The sequence below is a fragment of the Schistocerca americana genome, chromosome X, assembly GCF_021461395.2.
Source record: "Schistocerca americana isolate TAMUIC-IGC-003095 chromosome X, iqSchAmer2.1, whole genome shotgun sequence".
Classification (NCBI taxonomy): Eukaryota; Metazoa; Arthropoda; class Insecta; order Orthoptera; family Acrididae; genus Schistocerca; species Schistocerca americana.
In genome coordinates this window covers 354,505,879-354,532,475 of record NC_060130.1, presented here as the reverse complement: position 1 = coordinate 354,532,475, position 26,597 = coordinate 354,505,879, and the positions used below count along the sequence as shown (strand labels likewise).

At 36.6% G+C, this 26,597-nt stretch overlaps 1 protein-coding gene across 3 annotated transcripts in view; it reads right to left on the bottom strand.

The window, feature by feature from the left end:
- LOC124556546 overlaps positions 1-26,597 on the bottom strand; it is a 239,471-nt gene that overhangs the window by 166,014 nt on the left and 46,860 nt on the right. For 2 of the 3 annotated variants that reach the window (XM_047130500.1, XM_047130501.1), the window contains exons 2-3: positions 14,694-14,731; positions 5,029-5,436 (exon numbers count right to left, since the gene is read on the bottom strand). In XM_047130500.1, the coding sequence (XP_046986456.1) occupies positions 5,029-5,436; positions 14,694-14,731 (446 nt within the window). The remainder of the gene's footprint in view (positions 1-5,028; positions 5,437-14,693; positions 14,732-26,597) is intronic. The other variant, XM_047130502.1, reaches the window with a different exon arrangement.

Here is a 26,597-nt window from a genome sequence, read left to right as displayed (position 1 = left end):
CAGTAAACAAAACACCATCTGTTAACACAGAAATATAATTGACCTTTTCTGCCAGCAAGTGTTCTTCAGCAGTGCTACCAACATCATCTACATTCATTACACCTCCTTTTTAAATTATTTTAACTATATAAAAGCTGTTAAATTCTTTCAAAAACCGCTTAATTTAATAAAGTTAACTGTAAAATTTGAAAAATGGTGAGTGATACCGTTTTTTTTAAGAATCATATTTGGATTTCCCACCCTAAAAAAACATAAGAATAAGGTATTTTCAGCAAAAAGGTTTTTCCATTGTTGGCCTGTGTTATTCTCAAATGCACATTACTGAAGCTCTTCTACCCAATACAATCACAGACAATGGGTCCCCAGTTCACAATAAAGTGGTTGCAAAATGTAAAGCCTATGAATCCGGTCAATGAGTACTGGGAGAAGGAACCTGCTGTACATTTGAACATGAAGTATTAATGCAACCCATTATTGAAAACTGAACATTTTACATCCAAAGAATTTGTTATTTGCAGAGTATCGCAAGAACAAATACTAGCCATCCCTCAGAATCCAAAGTCCAGCCATCTGCACAATCTGGCAACACTATATGATGGATTATTTTCCAGAGCTGTGTAGGTGATTTATCAGCTCGTGATCATATGGTGAACGTCCCACAGTGTGAATGTCAAAACTTGTGAATGCAAGACTATGCCTTCCTTGAATTTTTAAACCATATCTCTCCATATGCTACATTTATCCTTCTGATGGAAGTCCCAAACACATTTCTGCACAATGTCCAGCCGTGAACAGTCTAAGGGTTTACTTACCCTCAACACAATGACCACCAGCCGCAGACATCCACCTAAGAGATTGAGACACCTCGTAGCATGTGCCGTATGATCTACAAAACATGCTGCTGCACTCACTCCGGTATGGACAAAATACTTTTATTGTAATGTGAATTTCTGCGTGAAATATTCTCGATAAACCAAAGTAAACACCATCTTGTAACAACAGCAATGTGACCACTACTTTTGTGGCATACAACAAGAGGAATATGAAAGTAGAAAAGCTACAGTTAAAATTTGATTCAAAATGTCAGGTCAGTGCATAAATTTGTAGCATTTTTGTCAGGCATATTTTTGTGCAGGCTGCTGTAAGTGTCTTTATCAAGAGTCACTTTTTATTTGAAGTTCTAGTAATTTTCTTGCTGTTTATATTGAATTTTGCATATGTGACAATTATAAGTCTTGTACTAGCATTATAAATGAGAACATTTCTTTCTTCACGTTCATTTATCTTGAGCCATCAAGCATGGAAATGTCCATTGCTTCAGCAACAGGACCTGAACATGTTATGAACACTTTTATGTATTCAAACTCAGTGTCTCTCATGTGACTTTTCAAACCCAAAACCCTATGTAGCTGCACCGACTTATCTCAAATCACATACACTTGTTTCACTGCATCATAAAAATTATTCCCTCTTGTAACGCTAGACTTCCTCAGAATTTATTCTGAGACAATTTCAATGGCTTCCAATGACTAGGGACATCCAACAGTATTTTCAAAGAATTACATTTATGTATTGTTTTTGGATAATGCTATGTATCCTCAGTTTTCATCTAGCATTGTGGTTACACGATCATACGTATGAGCTCTAGAAACTCTCCAACGTGCTACAGTTTAGGATTGTCCGCCGAGATGATCATCACTCCAACTGGTTATGATCTCAAACCTCTTTTGCCACTTGACCATATGAACTGTTCTACATATACGGGGTGTATCATAATTAGTGGCGTAAACGCATACAGTTGAAAGTACATGATACTACCTAGAAGCAAGAAAATCTCAGTAAACATGCATACTTAAGAGCTACAAGCAATTTTTCATCTTTGATACTGTGAAACAAATCTCTTCTAGTACAAGTTCTTTGCTTTCCATATATAGGGAACGTTTAGTATGGACCAAACAAGAAAAAAATATCCAGTAAACATGTGCTCTAAAATGCATTCTGCAAGAGCTATGAGCACTTGTTCATCTTTGCTACTTTGAAACAACTATTCTAATGATCAAGTGCTCTTAACTTTTAAGATATGCGGTTTAGAGCACATGTCTGCTGGACATTTTTTTTATTTTGGTCCATACTACCACTTCCCAAAATATGGAAAGCAAAGAACTTGTAGTAGAAGAGATTTGTTTCACAGTATCATAGATGAAAAATTGCTCGTAGCTCTTAAGGTATGCATTTCCGACCCTATGTTTACAGAGACTTTTTTTCTTCTAGTATCGTGTACTTTCAACCGTATGTGTTTACGCCATTAATTATGATACACCCTGTATATTCTACATCTCGCGATAATAATTTTATTTCTAAAACCTGTCCCTGATGGAAATCTCTTATTTTTCCAATAAGTTTCATTTGACTTACATTTACACCATAATCGAAAATGTTTAAATTGCTTAGAATTTCAATTAAAGAATTTAGCATTCAGTAGGACGATGGAATGGACAAAAAACTTAATAAGATCATTGTCAAACGTATCTTGCGAAACTTACTCAGTGATTCATCATTATTTGTGACTGACAGTAGGAAGGCCTTGTTTCATTTGTGTAGCATAAGCATGACATTGCTCAACAGCATGCTCCATGTATTTTTATTTTCAGTGGCACAAAAAGTTCAGTATTGGATTAGTTTTTCCATTAATTCGAACAACCTTCGGTGAGGCACTCAAACAAGAAGCCACAATACATCTTCTGTTTGAACTTTCAGGTTGAATGCTGAAAATATATGACCAGTTAGGGACAGTGACAAAGGCGAATCATTTTCATCGAAGCCACTTGATGATGCCATTTTACAAGGCACTAGATTTAAAATCTGTTGATGACTATTATCCCCACGGAGGGCTGACTTTGTTCACTCAATTCATAGCACTACAACATGAGAAAAACTTGCATAGTTGTGTGAAGTGAATCCATATCCAGACTTTAGCAACCTTGGAATGACTGAGGAAGGTATAGCACACTAGTCTGTACTGGCTGCATTCTTATCTGTGCCTATCACAATACTTCCACATGTTGGGAGATGAAGGGAAAGAGGAAGTACTGCGAAGTACAGGGATCACTTTATTTGGGCAACATCCGCAGTGTAAATGCTAAGGCACTCAATCATGTTATATACTATCCAATCAAAAGTAGCCAGCCACCCCTAAATAATGTGGAACTGACAACTAGATGTTCCAAGAGGCAGACCCGCCAGTAGATAAGGAAGAAGAGAATATTTTGATGTTAGTAGAGAAACAGTATCGAAAGACTGGGTTGGCCAGGAGAGCTGAGCGACTTCGAACATGGACTAGTCATTGAATATCACCTGCATAAAAATACATCAGTAACATTTCGACCATTCTACAGCTGCCCGTGTCAGTTGGTAATGAAATTGTCAAGTGGAAATGCAAAGGAACAACCAGAGCTTAACCAAGACCAGGCAGATGCCATTGAGCATTTCAGAAGATGGTTGTAAAATATAGCACAAAATCAGCTGAAGCACTCACTCTAGAGTTCCAAAGTGCTACCAGCAGTCCAGCTAGCACAATAATTGTGCCTAGGAGTTAAAAACAATGGGGTGCAATGGTTGATCAGCTCCTCACAACAATGAATGTTGATTTTTTTTGCAAAATCTTTAGCAGTCAAGATCGCATTTAGGAAAATAGATAACTGGTTTTGACCATTTCTGGTCATCTTCAGATCTGAAAGCTATTGAAATGGAGGGTTACAAGACAAGAATTTATTTCAATGTTAATGATATTTACAAAAGAGTTTAACAAAATTTTTGAATGGTACATGTCAGAATATAGAGATGCAGTGTCTAAGGTAAGAGACAGTTGCCTGTTAAAAATACAAGGGAATGTCAACTGTAAAGTAAATACATCAGCTGTCGAAAAAAGACTTATAAACCAACATAGGAGCACCATAATATAGACACACAAAAGTCATAAATGACAAGATAATAGTTTGAAAGTTACATGAAAACATTACAATGATAGCATACCTTCGAACCCTTGCTTGTAACATGAGTACATAGTAAGTCTAGACAACAATTGTGTGTCATCATACATTCACCACGACACATAAAATAGCCATGCTGTCTGATGAGATCAACAGACAAAGTTTTCATGAGCTGCTGGCAAACAGGTCAATCAATGTTTAGTGCCCAGATTCACAGGGAAGGAAAGTGCCAGAAGGGGGTAACACAATACAGTACAATTTAAAGTGGTTTAATAGGTAATACACAGTTAAATTGTAAAATGATGAAAAAGTTAAAACTGCAATTGTTGTAATGAAATCATTAGAGTAAAATCGACAAGTTGCACAAATATAAATATGAAGATGCACAGATATAAGTTCTTGCACATGGCGTACTGTTATTGAACTTGTCAGGTGGACGGGGGCAGGGGAGGAAATGTGTGGAAACCTATTTCCTCATTGATGATTACAATAGGGATCTCATCACAAGAATATTAGAATAACTGTAACTATGAGGCCATCAGCATTGTTGGAAGTCACAGTTTTTAATGTTATTTAAATGTGCCACTAATATGTGATTAAAGCAGTAACTCAATAAACTACTTCCAGATTAGACTGCCAATAAAACAGAGCAATTCGAAACGCACTTCTTTACAGGCGTCTATGATAATATGGACGATAGAATGAACACTGTGACAGAAGATACACATATATAGAACAAAAAGTAAGATTAACACTTGATCTGTGGAACGATTAGTTACATTGCAATACGTTATTTCTCCAGTGGTCAAGTTGTTATTTCTGGAGATGGTAAATGACAAGTGTCTACAAAGGAGTTTTCTTACAGAATAAGTTTTTCAGCATACATTAAGAATTTTCAGTGTTTAACTCTCTGTTCACACAAGCCAAAGACAACATCATACCAAGGATGTGTATGAAGTTACTTCAACATTTATTCTAAGTGTAATCTCCGACTGAAACACACAATCTGCATTGATTCTGAGATAGACACATTACTCACTTTCAAGAACATCTGGATGAAGAGAGTTCGTTGGGTTTACATCTGTAATCATAATTTCAAATGTAACTGTGTCAGTTTGGTTTGTTCCCTCTGATCTATCTGTTAATGTAAGCTTGTAATCACAAAGCACACATTCCACATTCGTATTAATATTTTCATCCACACACTTATTTACAGTGGCATCAACTTCAGCTTGTAATGAAAGGTGCCCTCCAACCACTACAGATCCTTCAGTAATGTTGCAATTTGTTATTAAGTTCTCAGTAGTGGTACATTGACTTTTATCTTCACATGAAGACTGTTTTTGTATTTTAATGTCACATTTATGTAATAATGTTTCATTTTGATGCACTGTAGATGTTGACCTAATATTTTCTGACAGTTCATTGTTATTTATTGCATCTGAACCTGAAAATACAAAATTAAAAATAAATATTATATGATAACACAATAAATCTGACAAAGGAAAGGGGGAAATGTTAACATGAATAAGCACTATAAACATATAATTTTCATTATAAAGGTGAGACTGGGCATTAGTACTTCATTTATCACAGCTGTCTAAACATCCATCTTTAAATCTTAAAATGGCAACTGCATGTCACTAACAGCCAATTCAATAGTGTTGAAGAAGGCAAATGATGGGCTATTCTCTGATAATATGTATAAAGACAGCAGACAACAAACTATCTGATTATGAAAGTATCATCCAATGCTACATTAATGAAAATCACTCACTCATGCCAGTAAGTTGATGGATTTCAAAAACAGCAATCACAAAAAAAGCTCAACACATGCTCTTTAGATAGGATACTCTAAAAACCACTTATAAAAGTAATCAGTTTGTGGAAAGATATTGAACCAGCATCACACCACCACCTCCCAAAGAAAGCTAATTAATTCATCTCACTAACTTCACAACTGGAATAGAAACTCAATTGTTACTGAATGGGTCATTCCACACCAAATCATCCAGAAATTTTAGGAAATGCCACCCATCATCACACAACACCTTGAAATTTTGGGTAGTTGAAGTTTACCATGATATATTCACATTTCCAAAATGTAAATGTTGCAGGTCAATTACTTCTTCACTTATGATGAAAACAAGTTGTATAGATTCAGGAATTCAGGCTTTCATAGACTAGCTCCTTTATAATTTAAAAATGCAATAGTGCCTACAGTTTTCGCACTGGAAGCTTTAAGTTTTTTTGGTTAATAAGGAAGGTTTATATTTTTATACTCGTGCTTCTTGTACTGAATATCCATCATCTACATCTCAGAAAAAATTGTAAACAATTTTGCTTAAACAAAACCCATGCATGAACATTATAATTTTTTAAAGTATTGCCCCCTCACAGATAGCTTCAAAAAATCTACAACATTATTTTAAATATTCCATTATGTCACATAAAAAGAATCCATTTGTAGAAATACTGGTAAGTGTGGAAAACAATGTTATTGTAAAAGAAATATTGAAATTGCTAATTCATGACTACCATGTCACCGCTAAATTGCTGAAGTTGGCTACACTGGATTTCACTAGGAAGAAATCATATCTGAGAACACTGTTTTATTGCACTACATTTATTGCATCATCCAGTTTCTTTGTTTTGAGTCGTGTATTCACTGAGCCAGTTCCGCTCTTGTACCGAGTTGTACAGAGAGTCATTTATTGGTCAAAAATTCAATTGTTGCAGTTTTTAACTATTCATTCCGAAACAAAAGTAAGTCCCCTAATGTTACAATAATAATGTGAAATACTTTTGTAATGAAACAAAGGGATAGAATGACTTTTCATCATTTAATAACTTTTTAGGTTACACCAATCATCTTTTGAATTCTTTACGGCAAATATTGGTTTTATGACTGAAGCAGTATGGAAAGTACAAGTAGGCAGTGTTTTCTTGGACAGTGTCTGCAAGATATATGTGATGATGCCCTGACTTGTGTGAATGAACTGACCAGTGCAGAACAAGAACTTTTATTGTGGAGAAGCAACAGTGATTTAAGTGTGTGTGTGTGTGTGTGTGTGTGTGTGTGTGTGTTAAGCACAAAGACAAGCACATGGCCAGTGTCTCTCTACATAAGAAAATTTGCTGTGATCCCTTCAAGTTCCATAAACGATCTGTTTCATCCAGACTGCATGAAATTAGTTTAAAAAAGGCAAAGACCTTCAAAATGAGAGGCTTTAGCATAATGGATGTGCCCAACCTGTATCAAACTTATTAATGAAATACAAGCAAGTGACGACTCATCACCAGACTATATAAATCGCAGTAATGTGATGGTGAAGACTCCTGAAAAATCTGTGCTCAATACTAGCTTAACTAGCTTTGGAGTATCTCCTGCAAAGCTGAATTCAGTTGCTCAGCATAGTTTGTATGCAGCAGCCAAACGAAAATTGGAATTAGTAGCTGGGGCTCTGAAATCTAAAATTTCACATACGTAACAAGTTGAGCTGGCTGCTGATGCAAGCACTATCCCTGGCAGTAATTTAAAAGAACTGGAAGAAAAGGCAAAACATCACGATAAACTCGTGGACAAAATCAAACAGAAAATTGAATATGTAAACAATTGTGACAAAATTCAGTTACTTCCTCTTGTGCTGCCAACTTGGTCTCGACAGAAAGTCAGTTCCATATTTCAGGTGTCTGAATATTTGGTACGACAAGCAAGAGCTTCTTTTAATGGAGAAGGGTATTTTATTGATGGCTGAGCAGAAAAGAGGAAAGACATTGCCACACGATGCAGTGCAAAAAACAGAGTTTTTATTTGGATAATGAAAACACAAGAATTATGCCTGGGAAAAAAGACAAAGTGAGCACCAGCAAAAATACCTATGAACACAAGGGTCTTGTTTTAAGTAATTAACTGAACTGTATTCTCTCTATAAAAAAAGTATCCTGAAGACAAAGTAGGATTCTCAAATTTGCTTCTCTTTGACCAAAACAGTGTATACTTGCAGGATCTTCAGGAACACATACCGTATGTGTGTGCTTTTACCACCAAAATGTTAAATTGCTTCTCAATTCCATTTCTGTAAAAGATACATACCAAGATCTAATTAAAATAATAACATGTGATATAAATAACCGAGCCTGTATGCTTTGTCTGTGTGAAAAATGCCCCACCAGTTCATTGCTTCAAACCCACTTAGAAAATGAAATAGAAGACTATGATCCTGATGAGATCATTCAGTACAGTCAATGGGTATCAACTAATAGAATGACTAAGTGTTCAAATCACTTCTCTATCCAAATTCTGTGACACACTAATTAAGAAAATTCAAAAACTTACTCCACACTCTTATTTCTCAATCACAATCTGATTATCTGAAAATGAAGAAGGAAACACTTGATGAAAGATCAGTGTTAATTTTAATGGATTTCAGTGCAAATCTCAGTTTTGTTGATCAAGATGAAGTACAGGGGTACCATTAGAACAATGGCAGCTGCACTCTTCACACTGTCCACATATATTACAAAATGGACAAACAGTTGCACGCAAAAAGTATTTGTACTGTTTCTGAAGATCTAGAACATGATGTTGCCTTGGTGTACCAGACTGAATTTTTTTAAGTGTGAATTTCCAGAAATTCATCTTGCGTATGTTGAATATTTCACTGATGGTTGTGTGCTGCACAGTATAAAAATTGTAAAAATTTCAGAAATATCTCCTACCATGAACACGACTTCAGCATAAAGTGTTGCTGGTCCTTTTATGCTACCAGCCATGGCAAATCTCCCTGTGATGGTACTGGTGGCACTGTTAAAAGACTTGTCACAAAAACAAGTTTGCAAAAAGTTTATAAAGATCAAATACTTACAGCTTCACAGTTATTTGAATTCTGTTGCAAAAACCTGCAAAGCACTTCAGTTATCTGTTTCAAATGATGAAATGGTACAAGTCAGACATTATCTTTCTCAGCACTTCACAAGTGCAAAAACAATTCCTGAAACACGATCTATGCATCACATTGTACCAATATCACGAACTAAGATTGGAGCAAAAGGGCTGAGCTATGATACATATTTTAGTATCGCGCATGATTTCTCAGATGCACTTCCGCCACTAATGCCAGACTGCACTGTGTAGCCCAAATGCTATGTTGCATGTGCATATGACTCTTCTTGGTATTTGGGAATTGTTGAGAAGGTGAATTGTGAAGAAGGAGATGTTACAGCAAGATTCATGCATCCTCAAGGATCATCCCCATCCTTCTATTGGCCTGATAATGATGTTTGTGATGTTTCTTTCTCTAATATTCTGTGTGAAGTTGGTATCACCACAGCAACAGGCCGTACTTATTCTCTGAGCAAAGCATCCTCAAAGTTGGTGGAAGAAAAGTGGAACTTATACAAAAAAATATTATCTAAGCATGAAAGTATCTTGTCACGTGTAGTTCCGAATCAACTGTAATGCATATTGCAGCACCAGCATTTTGTGCGGTGTTGACAATATTGGCTTTTGAAAAAATGCTTAAATATTATAAACAAAAACCTATGTACAGGGTTATTACAAATGATTGAAGCAATTTCACAGCTCTACAATAACTTTATTATTTGAGATATTTTCACAATGTTTTGCACACGCATACAAAAACTCAAAAAGTTTTTTTAGGCATTCACAAATGTTTGATATGTGCCCCTTTAGTGATTCGGCAGACATCAAGCCGATAATCAAGTTCCTCCCACACTCGGCGCAGCATGTCCTCATCAATGAGTTCGAAAGCATCGTTGATGCGAGCTCGCAGTTCTGGCACGTTTCTTGGTAGAGGAGGTTTAAACACTGAATCTTTCACATAACCCCACAGAAAGAAATCGCATGGGGTTAAGTCGGGAGAGCGTGGAGGCCATGACATGAATTGCTGATCATGATCTCCACCACGACCGATCCATCGGTTTTCCAATCTCCTGTTTAAGAAATGCCGAACATCATGATGGAAGTGCGGTGGAGCACCATCCTGTTGAAAGATGAAGTCAGCACTGTTGGTCTCCAGTTGTGGCATGAGCCAATTTTCCAGCATGTACGGATACACGTGTCCTGTAACATTTTTTTCACAGAAGAAAAAGGGGCCGTAAACTTTAAACTGTGAGATTGCACAAAACACGTTAACTTTTGGTGAATTGCGAATTTGCTGCACGAATGCGTGAGGATTCTCTACCACCCAGATTCACACATTGTGTCTGTTCACTTCACCATTAAGAAAAAATGTTGCTTCATTACTGAAAACAAGTTTCGCACTGAACGCATCTTCTTCCATGAGCTGTTGCAACCGCGCCGAAAATTCAAAGCGTTTGACTTTGTCATCGGGTGTCAGGACTTGTAGCAATTGTAAACGGTAAGGCTTCTGCTTTAGCCTTTTCCGTAAGATTTTCCAAACCGTCGGCTGTGGTACGTTTAGCTCCCTGCTTGCTTTGTTCTTCGACTTCTGCGGGCTACGCGTGAAACTTGCCCGCACGCTTTCAACCGTTTCTTCGTTCACTGCAGGCCGAGCCGTCCATTTCCCCTTACAGAGGCATCCAGAAGCTTTAAACTGCGCATACGATCGCCGAATGGAATTAGCAGTTGGTGGATCTTTGTTGAACTTCGTCCTGAAGTGTCGTTGCACTGTTATGACTGACTAATGTGAGTGCATTTCAAGCACGACATATGCTTTCTCGGCTGCTGTCGCCATTTTGTCTCGCTGCGCTCTCGAGCGCTCTGGCGGCAGAAACCTGAAGTGCAGCTTCAGCCGAATAAAACTTTGTGAGTTTTTCTACGTATCTGTAGTGTGTCGTGACCATATGTGAATGAATGGAGCTACAGTGAATTTACGAAATCGCTTCAATCATATGTAATAGCCCTGTATGAGTCAATTCTCAAAACTGATCTTTTGTGTGATGAAACTTTATTATTTGTGGACCACTTTCTAATTTTTTCAGTGTTTTCCAGAGGGGGGGGGGGGGCAGTGTCCAAAATATTTTTTTACAATTTAACAATAAAATTAATTTACAAAAATTTAATTGGACAATTCTAACATGTTTTCAGATACTACATGTCCAAAAGAATATTCAGGGAAAAAGCTGTCAGCATACCATTTTCTGTTTAATAACTGCAGCCAATTTTCAAGTTTGCTTGAAAGTAACACATTGCATCAAACTTTCAGCAATTGTTACCAACAGAATGTCTATAAAGCAATAAAAATTGGAAAAAGTTCGTGATATTAGATACAAAAGTAGTACACAAAATCTCAGTTCACAACTAGATAATGGGTGTCAGGGCCTGGATGAATTGACATGGAATGGCCCAAATGTAAACTTCTTGATAAACTGACAGAAGTAATTTCAGAAATATTTAAGGGAATTTCGAGTATTATTTCAGTATATTTGACGTATTAATGGCTGGCAGATCGTATTAGTTGCTGTGTCACACACTTTGATGGTGTTATTACAAGAACTACAGAAGTATTTGGTCAAATCTTGACAAAATATCTTTGTGATGCAGAAATTTAAGTCTTAATATACGTAATGTGAAGTTGGACACTTCCCAAAATACAAAAATGCAGTTTGCTTTTATTACAAAATTTGTTAGTCATTGTAGAAAAAAGTCAAATCATACAAATTACTGAGTAAAACTGCATCGAAAAATTAAGTATACTGACTTCATTGGCTCACTTCTAAATAAACCAAATGGTTGTCATCAATTTGTAAGCTACTGAGTAAGCATAGCTTAACAATAGAGATACTGCTTTCAAGAAATATTTTTACAGCCGACACCAGATTAGTGCTCAAATGAATTAGTTTACACATGCATCAGGTTGGACTAGCAGAGGACATCTGCCATATACAAAGAAATGCTTTGCAATTGTTTACTAACTTATTCTCCGCACAGGATGAAGAAACAGAAATCCTGGAAAATCTCAACTCACAGGCACCTAAATTACGCATATGTCATGAACAACTACTGCAATAATTCCCAGCACATGTATCTTGTGTGCACAAACAGAATATCACTTATGCACAGCAGCCCCAGCAGTGACTGAGTATATCCCAGGCAGTGTCCCAGCCGTCACCAGCCTCTCCATCGACAATCAGCACACTGAATCGCCACACTACACACGAGGCCAGCAAAACTGATACCACCAAAAAGATTGGAAATGAACTCTTACACCATTCACATAGCCCATGTTACTCTCTGGTTTGAGCCTTCAGTGGACTGATCTCTGTGGCTACCATCACCTATCTTGGACCAATCCACAAATCGCGCACAATTACAGACAGAAGTGCGAGGACTAATTTATCTGGAGTGTACGAAATTTTCACCCTTTGTTGTACACATTCAAGGAATTGGACAGTTCTCTAAGACATTCTCGATGATCCTTATAATATATAAAGGGATCATTCTGACTTGTCAGAGAATATCTTACAATTATAGCCCAATTGCTACTCTGACTAAAACTCGTAAACATACCGATTCATTTCTCCCTGCCTAGTGGCAAGAAGTGGCTAGATTTTGAAGTAAGAAGTGTTTTAGCACTGGAATTTGCAAAGGCAGTTGTTTCTACCATAGTCAGATTCACAAATGAAGGCAGTCCACACAGGTAGAGGCACGGACAGGGGTATGGGGATTGCAGCATTGCAGTTTCCAATTGACAGGTGCAGTAGGCACATAGAGGTGCAGACATCAAACAGCTCTTAAGCTTATTTTAAGGGGGTTGCAGGCAGCAAAAAAGATAAGCACAGTCATTGCTCGTACTGGCTACAATATCCACAGTAGAGCACTCCAAAAACTACTGAACAATCATTGGCTGTCAGAGAATACGTGACATCGGGTGCACAGAATAAGCCTAAATCTGAATACCTTCATTCAAGACTGACTACAGTACAATTTACCTGCACTAGTAAGATTTCAGAAAGGTATGCTAGAAATCCAACAGCACAAGAATGCTACTGTTGGGATTGCATTAATTCGTCACTTTTTCTTTTCACTTGTGGCAGCATGATTCTCAAAACTATTGAGTTAACTGTGTAAAACTTTAACATGAGACATACAAAACCATCTTTGTGGTGCACTGTGAGCAGTGGCATATTTAACGCCAGAATGTAAACATCTGTTTTTATCAACTCCTCATAAATCATTTTCCTTATTTATTTATTTATTTTTATTTTTTTAACTGGTTGCACTACATTTTCTCCAGTCCTCATCGAGTTCATTGACAATCTCCATGACAAACAGTATGTAGTTACTGGATCTGTCAACTTCAAGGGAAACACTCATTTTACATTTCCTGGATATAAATTTCTTGACTAATTGAATAAGTTCCTGATGACACCACAGAAATAACTCTGCAATTCAATGGAGAGAACAGCAATTTTGGTGGACTCAAGCAAAGTGATGAACACTGTATAAACATCTTTTCTGTTATGGTTCAACACCTACTGATATCCCTTTATTTAACGAGCACTAGCTCAGGTGAGTGACAATAAGTGAAGGAATAGGTTGTGACCCCCTACAAACAAATTGTCAGAAAGTATTTACAGAATCTACACAAAAGGTAAATTGAGATAGTCATATAATACGAACCAACACCACCTTAACAAAAGTAAGATCATCAGTTTATGGATGCTGAACAAATTTGAGTTTGGATACAACAATGAATAAAGAAACAAGCAGGTAAGTTTGGTACAAAAGTATGAAATAAACATTGATTTAGACATTTAGTAATTAAGTGTAAATAAACAAGAACTCTCATTATGGAAAGGTAAAAATATGTTTGTTTGCATGGCCATCTTCCGCAGCAGCTGTTAAAATCTGTTACTATAGGTTATCCATCTTGAGCTAACCAAAATTGAATTAAAAAGAATTCCAGCAGATGTGTTTTGCTTTTATTTATAAAGCATCTTCTGTGGTTATTTTGCAAAATGGATACATATGTTTGTACATTTATCGTTTTATGTTAAAAATAGCATTTTCTTTATAACATTGCTCTGTAAGTTACTTACAGTGTTTCTTTACATATTCTTCTCCTTCCCTCTTTGCTAGCAGCCGTTGGCATTGAAAGGCTTCATTTCACACTTGCACTTGGTCTCACACACACACACACACACACACACAGACAGACAGACAGAGAGAGAGAGAGAGCGGGGGGGGGGGGGGGGGGGGGGGGGGGGGGTGTTCACAGGTTGGCAACACTTACAGCATGAACGAAAACAGACATGCATAAACACTGTGGCAGTGCGGAATGAGAAACAGTTTAAGAAAGTGAAAGGCTAAGTAAGTAATGGAGTGCAGGAAATATTGCAGAACTGCAAAAACTGCCACGTGTAAATGGGAAATGCTAGCAAGGAGGGAAGGAAGAGAATATGTAAAGGAACACCACACGTAACTTGCAGATCAACTTTGTAAAGAAAATACGGTTTTTTAAAAATGTACAAATGTATGTATCCAATTTGCAGAATAACCACAGAAGATGCTTCATAAAATAAAAGCAAAATGTGTCTGGTGTAATTCTTTTTCATTAAATTGCAGTCAGCTCAAGACGGATAACCTATAGTAACAGATAAAGATAAGAACATCGAGCATTATATTGATTTGTTCCTTTTAAATCAACAAATATTCACTCTCTTCCCCAAGCTTATTTCTAAAGTGCTTGCAAAAAAATGTTATGTGCAGATATTTACCTGAATATGATGTCTCGACAGAAGTAACTACTGGATATCTGCAAGAAAAATGTAAACTATTAGCATCATTTCTTAATTCTGCACAGCGAATAAGATACATAGGTATTTGCTGTAGCAGATGAGCCCTTTAATGACGAACATATTAAAGCAATGAGAATCTGAACATCGTTTCTCAAAATACATTTGTGTATCAACTTTCAATACAAATTGTTCAAATTACATAAAGCTTTAGAGTGTTTGCTGCAAAAATTTGTATTGTTTTCACATCAGCTTGATTTTTTTTAAAGTGTAAAAGAGTAGAGGAAATGAGTGATTCCAGTGTTACTACAAAAAATGGGGTGGGAAATGGAGAGTTCGCAAATCTGCTGCTGATAAATTTTTTAACAAAATAGTTGTCAGACAAACATATGATATTTCTCAGTGCAGTGTATTGGGTCCAATTCTGTTTTTAATATATAGCATATCAATGACTTTCCAGCAAGGGTGTTTCCCATTGGGCAGTATGTAACAACGTAATGTTGAACATTCACAGAACGAACAGTAAAAACTTCAGCATAAAGAGTGAACAGAATTCTGTCATATAAAACGTAGATGATAACTCTACAGATTGTGTAATGAACACACAGTTTTTGAGGATGAATATTGATTGTCAATTAACACAGAATGAACACACAAATATACTGGCACAAAGAATGTTATCAGCACATTATGCTCTTAGGGTTTTATCATCATTTGTATCAGTCACTGTCTTGTAGTGACATTATTTCTACAGTGAATTCTTAGCTATGGATTCTTTTCTGGGAATCGAAGGGACACAACATCATCAGAATTTTTAAACTGCAGGAAAGAGTCCTAAGAATAATAACTACAAGTATTAGTCAGGCTCACTGTGAACAACTATTTAAAAAACTGAGTACCCTTACTGCACCAAGTAAGTACATCTATCAATCTGTTGTGCATGTCAGGAAAAATATTAATAAGTATTTCACTAATAGCTCTTCCACTAATAGCTCTACACATAATCATGGAACAAGAGTCAATTTGGACTTATGTTTACCATGGAAGAATGAACAAAAACTCAAACCAGCATTTTCTATCAGGGAATGAAACTGAATAATAAACTGTCCAATGAAATGAAACAAAAATATTAGTAAAACTGAACTGTAATTATCCAGATCCGTTGCATCGTGTATGTCATATAACGACATCATTATATTATGTTACACTGCAACTCCAACAGAATCAAAAGAGCAAACACATACAATAATGCGACAGCAACTGAGACTTTGATGTCATACTGAGACCATCTGGTGTATGTAGCAAGCAATAATTCTATAATAGGTTAAATTACCTGCTTAAAAATTTGAAACATTTTACCAAACTATGTGCTTTTCACGGATAACCTGAAGATATAATCAAATAATCTTTGGTCTCCTAATACAAATAAAACTGACTTGTTAAAAAGGTAGCTAAAACGCTCATAAGTAACTCGTGCTACACAATTGGATCACTTCTCAGAGTAGGCGGTGAATAATGAAAGGGGACTACTATGACAACATGCCTAATAACAATACAGAATTGCAATGTAATGTTTTACATGTTTAATGTGTCATGGTCAATAGTGCATGATAGTAATGTCTTGTTATTTTCCTGAGCTCAACACCTAACTCATCAGTGGCAATGCTGACTAAGTTTTCCAGACAGACTGAAGGGACGACATTGAGACATTTATTGCATCTACATGACTATTCTACAGTTCACACTGAAGTGCTTGGTATAGGACTCATCACACTGCATTCACATTTCTCTACTGTTCTGCTCTCAAACAGCACATGGGAAAAACAAACCAGTGTTCATGGCCCAGGTCTCACCAGCGGATGACCATAGTGTGTGCATGCAAAACTGTATTTTATAATATAAGATACTTTGTGTGAGTTGTGTATAATAAAAAGAAAGCTGTACAAAAGGAAATGAGGCACTGCAGCTGTTAAGATGCTGATTTCATATTTAGGAGGAAGTTGTTTGCTCTCTCTGGACATCCTGATTTAGGTTCTCTTAAATCATTCAAGGCAAATACTGGGTTGGTTCCTTCATCAAGGCCATGGCTGGCCACTGTCCTGCCCTCATACAGTATATATTTGTTAGCAAGGATCCATCACAATTTCAAATGAATATCAACGTACAACTACAAAAATAGAAGAAAAAATTACATATATTACTTGCAATTAAAGTTGTCAATGGTGCATAAAGTTGTGCAATGTGTGGATGCAAATTGTTCTACCATTTAACCAGTTGTTACTTACACTGTATCTGAAAAAGTTTCTCCTTGACATCTCCTAGTCTGTGGATGAATTTTTCATTAAATACGAGTCACATTTGCAGAGTAGAAGACAAATATGTTGTTAAATTTACATTATGGATAATGAGTAATATGTGCAGCATAAGTAGCCAAAAACCACTTAATTCTGAGGTTCCATTTTATTTTGTTATTAAATTTAAGGCATTATGGTATTCAGTATTTTGTAGATGGCTATTACATAGCCATACACACAAACAAATGTACATGTGTCATGTAATGTGATCTGATCCATGTAATTTTGACACATTGTGCAAATGATTTATACAACACAGAATTTACTAATTTTTCCCTTCCATTTTTCTAAAATACCCCAACATTGGAACCAATGAATTTTATTAACTCCCTAAATACACTAATGGGACAAAAATTTCCCCTCTCTACTCAACACACATACAACTTGTTCTTCATCTTTATATTGTAGGGGATTAGTTTTTCTGCAGCAAATAGTCACTCTAATCGAATCTTATTTTATTTTAATTCTGAATATGAAGTACAGTGACACTAGGTACTTACAATTTATTTTAAAATATTTTCAGATAACAAAATAAAAATTGAATATTTTCTTAATTTTTGTCCAAAAGAACTTAAATGTGCAAATACTTGAAAACTATTTGTAATATCAAGAAGAAATCTTGGATTATTAAAAAAAAATTACAGCAAAGTCAAAAAGTTTTCGCCGCAAAATGACATTTCCTACAGGTAAACAAGAACAGATAGTATATTATCAGTATGTCACTATAGTCCAATTTAGGTCCACACTTTGATACTCATTATCTAAAGGTAAACATTACAGTATGTTTAAGTAAATATGTTCTTACATGCACTTACATATCATGATTATCTGTTGAATGATCTTTGCAATCTCCTCAAACATAGGGAACTGTAACAACACATTCCTTCCAAACTAGTTTGTCATACAGCGCACATTTGTATGAACTGTACCCCTCTCTGTAAGATTTTTTACACCTGGCACAGGTGGCAGCGGATTCCATAAAAAGCTTAACAACCAATGAAATTCAGTTTAAGAGAAGCCTAAAAGATTTATTGGTGGCCAACTCCTTCTACTCCATTGATTAATTTCTCAGTAGAACCAACTGATTTCTGCACAATTTCAGTGCAGTAATGTGTTCATTGTAAATAAGTGTGTGTGTGTGTGTGTGTGTGTGTGTGTGTGTGTGTGTGTGTGTGAGTACAATCTATCTTCTGCACCATTTCAGTGCAGTAATGTGTTCATTGTAAATAAGTATTATAGTATTGTATTACATGCTTATTACCTTATTGATAAAAAAAAAAAACTTTTAAATTCAGTGCATTAGTATTTGTAAAATGATTCTCTCATATAGTGTTCATTAAAAAATGATGTGGAATGGTACATTAACTTATTTGTTTAAGTTGTAAATATTTGTCATTTATTGTTGTTTTTTCTGACATGTTCCACATCCTGGAGGACCTCCTCACTACGGATCAATTGGAATGAAAGTAAATCTAATCTAATCTAATTCAATGTGAATGCCTAGAGCTGTGACACTGCTTTGTGTATAGTCTTCAGCATGATCTACAAGCTTGAAACTGAATTCTCCACCTCTATTTTGGTGTTTGCTACTTTTCTGTAGATTATCCAAGCATTGATGCCTGGTCAATTTAGAATATTGTAAAAATATAAACAGGCCAACTTCTGCAATCAGCTTTACTTGAGCACTTTTGGGTTAGTTGGTCAACAACATGTACTCATACTTTCATTATCATATGTCACTACATCAGGCTTTGACTTCGCCTCAGTTTCAATTTGTACATCTGGATGCAGGGAACAGAGAATACTTGTTTCTTCCGGGCTTTCCTTGATACTGAGCATTCCCTCTCTAATTTTGTTTGTTGTACCAAGAAAGTTTGTTCAGTTTGTTTTCAGATGTTGTGCTAGTGAAAATGAGGTGTAGAAGTTGTCATCTATGATGTTTTTTTCTTTATTTAGGTATGGACCCCCAAAATTCTTCCCTAAAAAAAATCAGTACCATGGCGAGTTTAATCTTTACCAAGATATCGGAAAGAATTTACCGTATATTTGGAATCTCTGTTAACAGTCATCCAATATTTCTGGCCATACTTGCCCTGTTTTGAACCCATGGAATGAGTGACACATCTACACACTTGGAATGGAAGAACTGCTCATAGACACAAATATATTGGTGAGGAACGTACGTGGTTAGACAATTTGCTATGAATATCTCCCATACGTTTGACATGAGAGCAAACTCGTTATTTTTTTTCATCACTGACTGTGTCAACCTCAAATAAAACCTGAGGAGTCGCACAATTTCCCAGAATCAATTAAATGACATCACGGACTTGTAAAATTGTATTCCCCTTTTCTTTGACCAAAGAAGATGCACTTCTATTTCTATGAATGTAGTAGCACCCCTAACATGCAGAATAGCTATAAATATATCACGTTCTTCTAATGGTATTAACCATTCTTCACCTGCCAACATTTTATATGCCTCTGCTTCACTGCATTTTTGAATGTGAGAGAGAAAAGGTCCATCAATAAACAAATATCAAGCACTCAAGAAAAAAAATCACTTATGACATGCCTTTTCCTGCATGCACAAGGACAAGAATTCTCCTGAAGAACATTTTGCTGTCCATGCCTTCCAGGAGTTCCAATAATAGTACTGACAGTAATATTACTGAGAAAGCATGTTTTATCTGAATTACATTGTCATGAGAGAATCACGACAAATCCAAGCTAAGTAAGAGGCCAATGCCAAACAGTAATTTCTGGAAAACCAAATTAGGATTCCACCTGGACCTGGCGACTTATTTGTTTTCATCTCTCACTTGCTTCTCAATGGCAAGGATGCCAAGTTCTGTGTCCTCTACACAGGAGTCTGTGCGACAGTCAAATGACTGTATCATCATGCATGAATGAGTTTTCAAATACGAAATTTAAAACTTCAGTTTATTTTTTTCTACCTTCTATTGCCACACCACACTGATCAACGAGTGTTCAATAGAAGCCCTTGGACCGCTTAGTGATTTTACATAGGTCCAAAATTTTCTTAGGTTCTCGGCAAGTTTCTTTGCTAACGGACCAAAGTCAAAGTAATTGTATGCTTTGTGCATCGCCCTTTTTATAGACAGACTAAGTTCTACTAGCTTTTACCAGTCAACATTTCCGAGTTCCTTAAACAACAAAGTACAACAATCCCTGTTTCCACAGCATTTTCAGTGTTTTGTTATTAAACCACAGTGGCACTTTTCCATCCTGTAGCACTTAGCACGTCTATACTAGTGAGGAAATAACCTTCACAGTGGCAGATGATGTAAACTGGGCTTGACAACACAAATAAGCAGTTCACTTCCAACCTGAATCTTTCACTCTGCAGCAGAGTGTGCACTGTTTTGGAACTCTCAGGAAGACAAACTATATGTGATCCCGCACACAGATTTAATATGGCAGGAAGTTTCCAATACTTCATTAATTTTACATCTCAGTCTTTCAATAGTCTAATGCAAATAGGACAGCTGACATTTTACACTGACCAACACACTGTTGAGTGGAAAAACTTTTGTGGTGATTGACAATTTTCATCTAAAACCTGTTTGTACAGGTGCAGTATGCTAGACGTATGCTGTTTAGTTTATTCCTCAAACTATGTGTTCTAATCATAACCTTTCTTGAAACTTTGTTTTTTCCTGCCCTTCCTAACCTAAAAATGTTCTGCTCTAACACCTGTAACAACTGGTATTTCATCACACATGACAGTAACACCCCCCCCCCCCCACACACACATACACACACACACACACACACACACACACACACACACACACACACACACACACACACAAAATCTTTACACAATGCTACCCACCTCACACATATTCCTCTGTTTCTTATGTCCGGTGTACATCTTGCAAAACAACTGAATAGCCTCATTTACTCCCCCGATTCCCATGCCACTACAGTTACCCCAATGGAAAACTCTGCAGCACCCATCACACCATATCCCGGATCTCTTAATTCTATGTCAAGTCTGGCAATTTTCACTCACAGTAAATAATGACTTAAGTTAAATAAAGTACCAAGAAAGAGGAAAGCTCACTAAAAAAAAAAAAAGGCCTTTATGTGACTGTTTATGAACAAACTACTTTTACAAATTTCCTGAACCATACAAATTAAAGCTTACACTACCTTTGACAACCCTTGAAAGGTTTTATTCATGATATGGTCTAAATGCAATTATAACTACCATACTTGCATTGTGGCACATAGTGACAAAGTAGTTCATACACGCAAGAACTTTTGAGTTAAATAGTCTTGTTGTTGCACAGAAACAACCAGCTTCATGTAAGTTATCAACTTTTTCATGCTTTAAAAATTTCAAAAGTAGATAAATTCAATCCTATTGCAGTCCCACAGTGCATATGAATGTGACAGCAGTATACTATTGGCTAAGGAAAACTTTATAATATTTTATAATATTTGGTAATTGTTCTTGCTCACACATACCTTTGAGCTCTGCTATTTAGAAATCTATTTCAATGTTACAAGTCAAAACTCGTTTTAAAAACTGAATGTGTTCTTTAATTCTTCCACCACCCAACTGCAACCAAATTAATCTTATTTCTAAAGCATAGCTTCTTTACAGACTTCCAAAAAATCAAGTACATGAATTCAGTCCCTACGCAGTTTGAAGATAGAGAGAGAGAGAGAGATAGAGAGAGAGAGAGAGAGAGAGAGAGAGAGAGAGAGAGAGAGAGAGAGGGGCATTTGTGAATTCAATATTTGAAGCAGACTAACAGGTTATCCCAATATTCAATTATATATGTAATGGAAGAAAATTTTAGGAACCACTGCTGTCACATTACAGATTACAGTGGCAGCTAGCAGTGCTGCAGGAGTGCAGTAGCCAGCTGCGACTTACAAGGTTCAGAATGTAGCTAAAAAACAGGCAACAAAGCAAGCAAGTAGCAACTGGCCGGCCACTACCACCTGACTCACTGAAATTTCAATAATGAAGTTATTTTAATCGAAGTACAATATATGTGGATGAACTAACATTGTTTACCAACTAACTTGCTCACTGCACTGCTCTTTGCATAGGAATGACCAACACAAAACTGGATGAGCACATGAGTGACAACAGAAGACCTGTCCACCTTGGAGATACCAAGTACACAGCTGCTGAGCACACACTACAGTATGGTGTGAGTGACTGGGCTGCTTGGTATATCACATAGGCTCGGCTCTTTGGATCTTCCCAGCCAGTTTTTCTAAAGTCCAGAGATGGGAATTTTCTCTCTGACATATCCCCAACTCCCGCAACCCTCCCAAACTTAACATTTGTTGTTAACAGTTGTATATCTTCATTTATTTACTAAATAATTTATGGTGTTATATTTTATTTTTTTTTGGTCTCATCTTACAGCTCTATCACTTTTTTGGATTTTCCAAGTCCCATTTACCACTTTCCCTCTGTTATTAGTTGAACTATTCATGTCACTTCTCATTCCTCTATTCTTCTTACTCATTGTTTACTTATCACTTGGTCCTCTACCATCGGTGGACTGAAGCTGGCATAGTACTTACCCTGGGTACAATCTTCAACATCCTTCTCTCTCTCTCTCTCTCTCTCTCTCTCTCTCTCTCTCTCTCTCTCTCTCTCTCTCTCTCTGACACCTCTCCACTCACTCCTATGTACCCTGTTCCCTTGTCCTCACAATAGGTCAACTCAACGTTTGAGCAATGTGTCTTTCCTTTCTAGTCTTCCACCCTACCCCTCTTTCATCCTGAGGAGAAAGGCACTTCTGAAAGCTAGAATAGTTTGTATTTTTATATGAGTCTTTCAGCAGTACTTAGAATTTTGCCTCCTGAACGCCATGTATTCTTATCATGATTGAAAAAATTAAATTGCGAGGGTTTTGGATACCTCTTCCTGTGAATAAATGTAACTTTTTTACAACAAATAAAAATTAAGATACTGTCAAAACTATATCATATGTACCATTATGATTAATCTAAAAATCTCAACTGATTCCTGATGGTGTGAATAAACTAACTCTATCATGTGAGATGATTTTAGAGTGTTCAAGGCAACTGTCACAACAGAGATGACTAAGGCACACAAAAATCTTTACAAATTCAAGTGTAAAGTTGATAAAGCTATTCCTGCACATATTGTCACACTTTTAATAATCACTTCAAACTGTATTTACATTACCCAGCAGAGTTACTCGTAACTAATGTCATCTAATGGAGCCAAGAAACTATTCGTTTCCTAAAACTACAAGAATAACTAATTTGTACAGTAATTTTTGTGGAGGGACAAAAACATTTATATTAATGTTATTTTACTCCTATTTCCCTAAGATCTGGTAATTTGGGGAAATCACAAATTTCTCATTGCTGGTCAGTTTTACCACTTAAGATGTTTTACAATTGACAGAAAGAAAACGCTCACCATCAATATACAGTCCATTCAGATAATGTGATCTATGTGATTTCATATGCAAAGAAAAGAAACTACACTTTACAGTAAATGAAATCACTGAAAATTACCTTGCCTCGTCCTCAGCTTTGGGCACACTTCTCACAAACCAAAAAATGCGTAAACGAGGTTAATGGAAACTGACTTGATACTCGCTGGCTCCAGCTGCATAATTATAAAATACAGTCCCTTTTTCAGTAAATATAATTTTGAAGGCAATTTTCCCTTCAGAGAAGTAAACATCTGGCATAGGAGCTCCCCAATTACTCAAATGGAATCCTTGCCATTGTATTGTATTAAACCGGGGATCTAGAAATGAGAGAGAGGCTTCATCCCACTGCAGCACTCAGCAGTTCACAATCCCACAACAGGCCACAGCAGTCCAGCTGCCCCACCGTCACCCCACACCGAACCCAGGGTTACTGTGTGGTTCGGCCCCCCATGGAACCCCCGGAAACATCTGATACCAGATAAGTGTAACCCCAGATGTTTGCATGGTAGAGTAATTATAGTGTACACATACATGGAAACGGTGTTTGTGCAGTAATTGCCAACATAGTGTAGCAGAGGCGGAATAAGGGGAACCAGCCTGCATTCGCTGAGGTAGATGGAAAACCGCCTTAAAAACCGTCCACAGGCTGGCCAGCATGCCAGACCTTGACACTAATCCACTGGGCGGATCATGCCGAGGACTGCCACACCTTCCTGCTCAGGAAGCAGCGTGTTACACCACGCAGCCAGTTGGGTGGGCATCCTTACCATTACTTTAACCTACAAGGCTAGTACAAAATAAAAGTAGGATATTCTCAGTAGAATATGAATTTAATAAGAACCTGAAGGTGGAAGACATGAATGATACTGAACTCTATGGTGAGCAAAATATTCCCTCTGGATAAGTTATTTCTGCAAGAAATTTTATTCAAGGTGTGTTGCCAAGCAAGATATGTCATCTGAAGATGTGAAGGTGACCTCTAAAATCCCACTTGAGAGCAATAATGAAGTTTCTTCAAAGGAAGTCTGAAAGAGGATCTCTGCTCACTTCTGATCTCATACAATTTGCATAACACAGCAAATGACTACACTAGAATAATTACAAACAGTGTTTCTATATAGATTATACTGTCACCAACATATAGGCAGATAACTATAAAGTAACAGAATCTAAAAACTATCTGTCTGATCACGAAGGACAAGTAACCTAAGCAGAACAAAGTCTGAAGCCCAGGAAGCTCTATATTAAATACCAAGAAATGCATCACAGAAACAAGGGTTACTTCAAGGCTACAATGTTACTTTTTAAATGAATGTCTACACAGACATGGCTTTGGTTAATACATTGGTATGGTTTAGTTGTGCTTCCTTGTTTTTATTTATCTCATTTAATGGATCCAAGTGTCTCATTACTCTGTAAACACATTCTCTGTCTTCCCTTCTGGCAGCGCCACCTACTATGGTGTCGGTCACTAGTAGTAGGAGCCATAAATATGTGTCATAAGGACACTTTATACACCTGGCCTGTGTTGCAAACCTGTCCTTCATTGTCTAAGGAGTGAATACGCATAAACACAGGTAACATGTGACTCTCATGATTCTATTCTTTATATTACGCACATCCTCTGTGAACCAAGGTCTATAAGCTCTCTATATTTGTTCCTTTAACTTTATTTACATGGTTTCTTATGTTTGTTCCATTTACTGCTCTTCACCTTGAAACATTTTCTTATTTCTGTAGGTGCATGTGTCCCGTACATTTTATTGGACAACATGCCATTTTCGGTGATTGCGGGACTTACTGTACTCTTGCTAGTAGTTCCCAAGTGTTTGTACCTGGTGGATGTGTCCTGTAAATTTTATTACATGACTTGCCATTTTTGGTGATTGCAGGACTTTCTGAACACTTGGCAGTGGTCCACAAGTGTTTTTAGCCCGTGACTGTCTTTGGTTATGCTCTTTTCACAACTTAGTTCATGGTTTCACAATTGCTTTATTTAACTGGCAATGTAACTTTATATGTGATTCCTCGCTCAACACTGTACTGAGGGAACTTACTATTTCCCCCCGCATGTCTGATGATGCTCATGTGAGAGTGAAACACGTCACAAATTAAATAAATAAAAACCATTTTGCAACAAAAACTGCGTATTCTTTCTTGAGTAACACCAGTACAGTACAATTCCAGTTAACCAAACGGGGGGAGGCGGGGGGGCTTATTGGACAACAGTATTTCTCTCTCTCTCTCTCTCTCTCTCTCTCTCTCTCTCTCTCTCTCTCTCTCTCTCTATATATATATATATATATATATATATATATATATATATATATATAAAGTAATGTGACTAATCTGACTGCTCACATACTCACAAACACGAAAGGTAACACATAAAAATACAGCCCCAAGGAAATCTGATAGGAAAATTCACTACAGAGAAACCCGGTAACTTTAGCCCTTGTTGCTGTGATGCATTTCTTGGTATTTACTCAAGAGCTTCCTGGGCTTCAAACTTTGTTCTGCTGAGGTTACTCGTCCTTTGTGATCAGGCAGATGTTTTCAGATTCTGTTACTTTACAGTCATTTGCCTGTGTGTTGGTGACAATATAATCTATACAGAAAAACTGTTTGTAATTATTCTAGTGTACTCATTGGCTGTGTTATGCAAATTGTATGAGATCAGAAGTGAGCAGAGATCCTCTTTCAGTTTCACTACGTTACTGTAATAATTGTTAATGTCATCACACGGTAAAATTTTCTAGTTTCCTTTGCACCTGCTAACCTTACTTAACACACTATATAATTTTCTTAAATATGATGTGGCTCTACTGTCAGGTGAATATATAAATTGATTATTATATATTTTGTATTTTTAATGACTATTTCATTAATTTGCACAAAAATTTAACGAAGTATAAGTCAACTCCAACAAGAACTGCTATGAATGCTTTAATACGGAAAAGACGTACATTATGAAATTGTATACACCTTGGAGCCAACAAGGGAAGAAGAAATAATGAGAATCATAAATAAGTTGAAAAACACCAAGACCAGAACATCTATGGTAT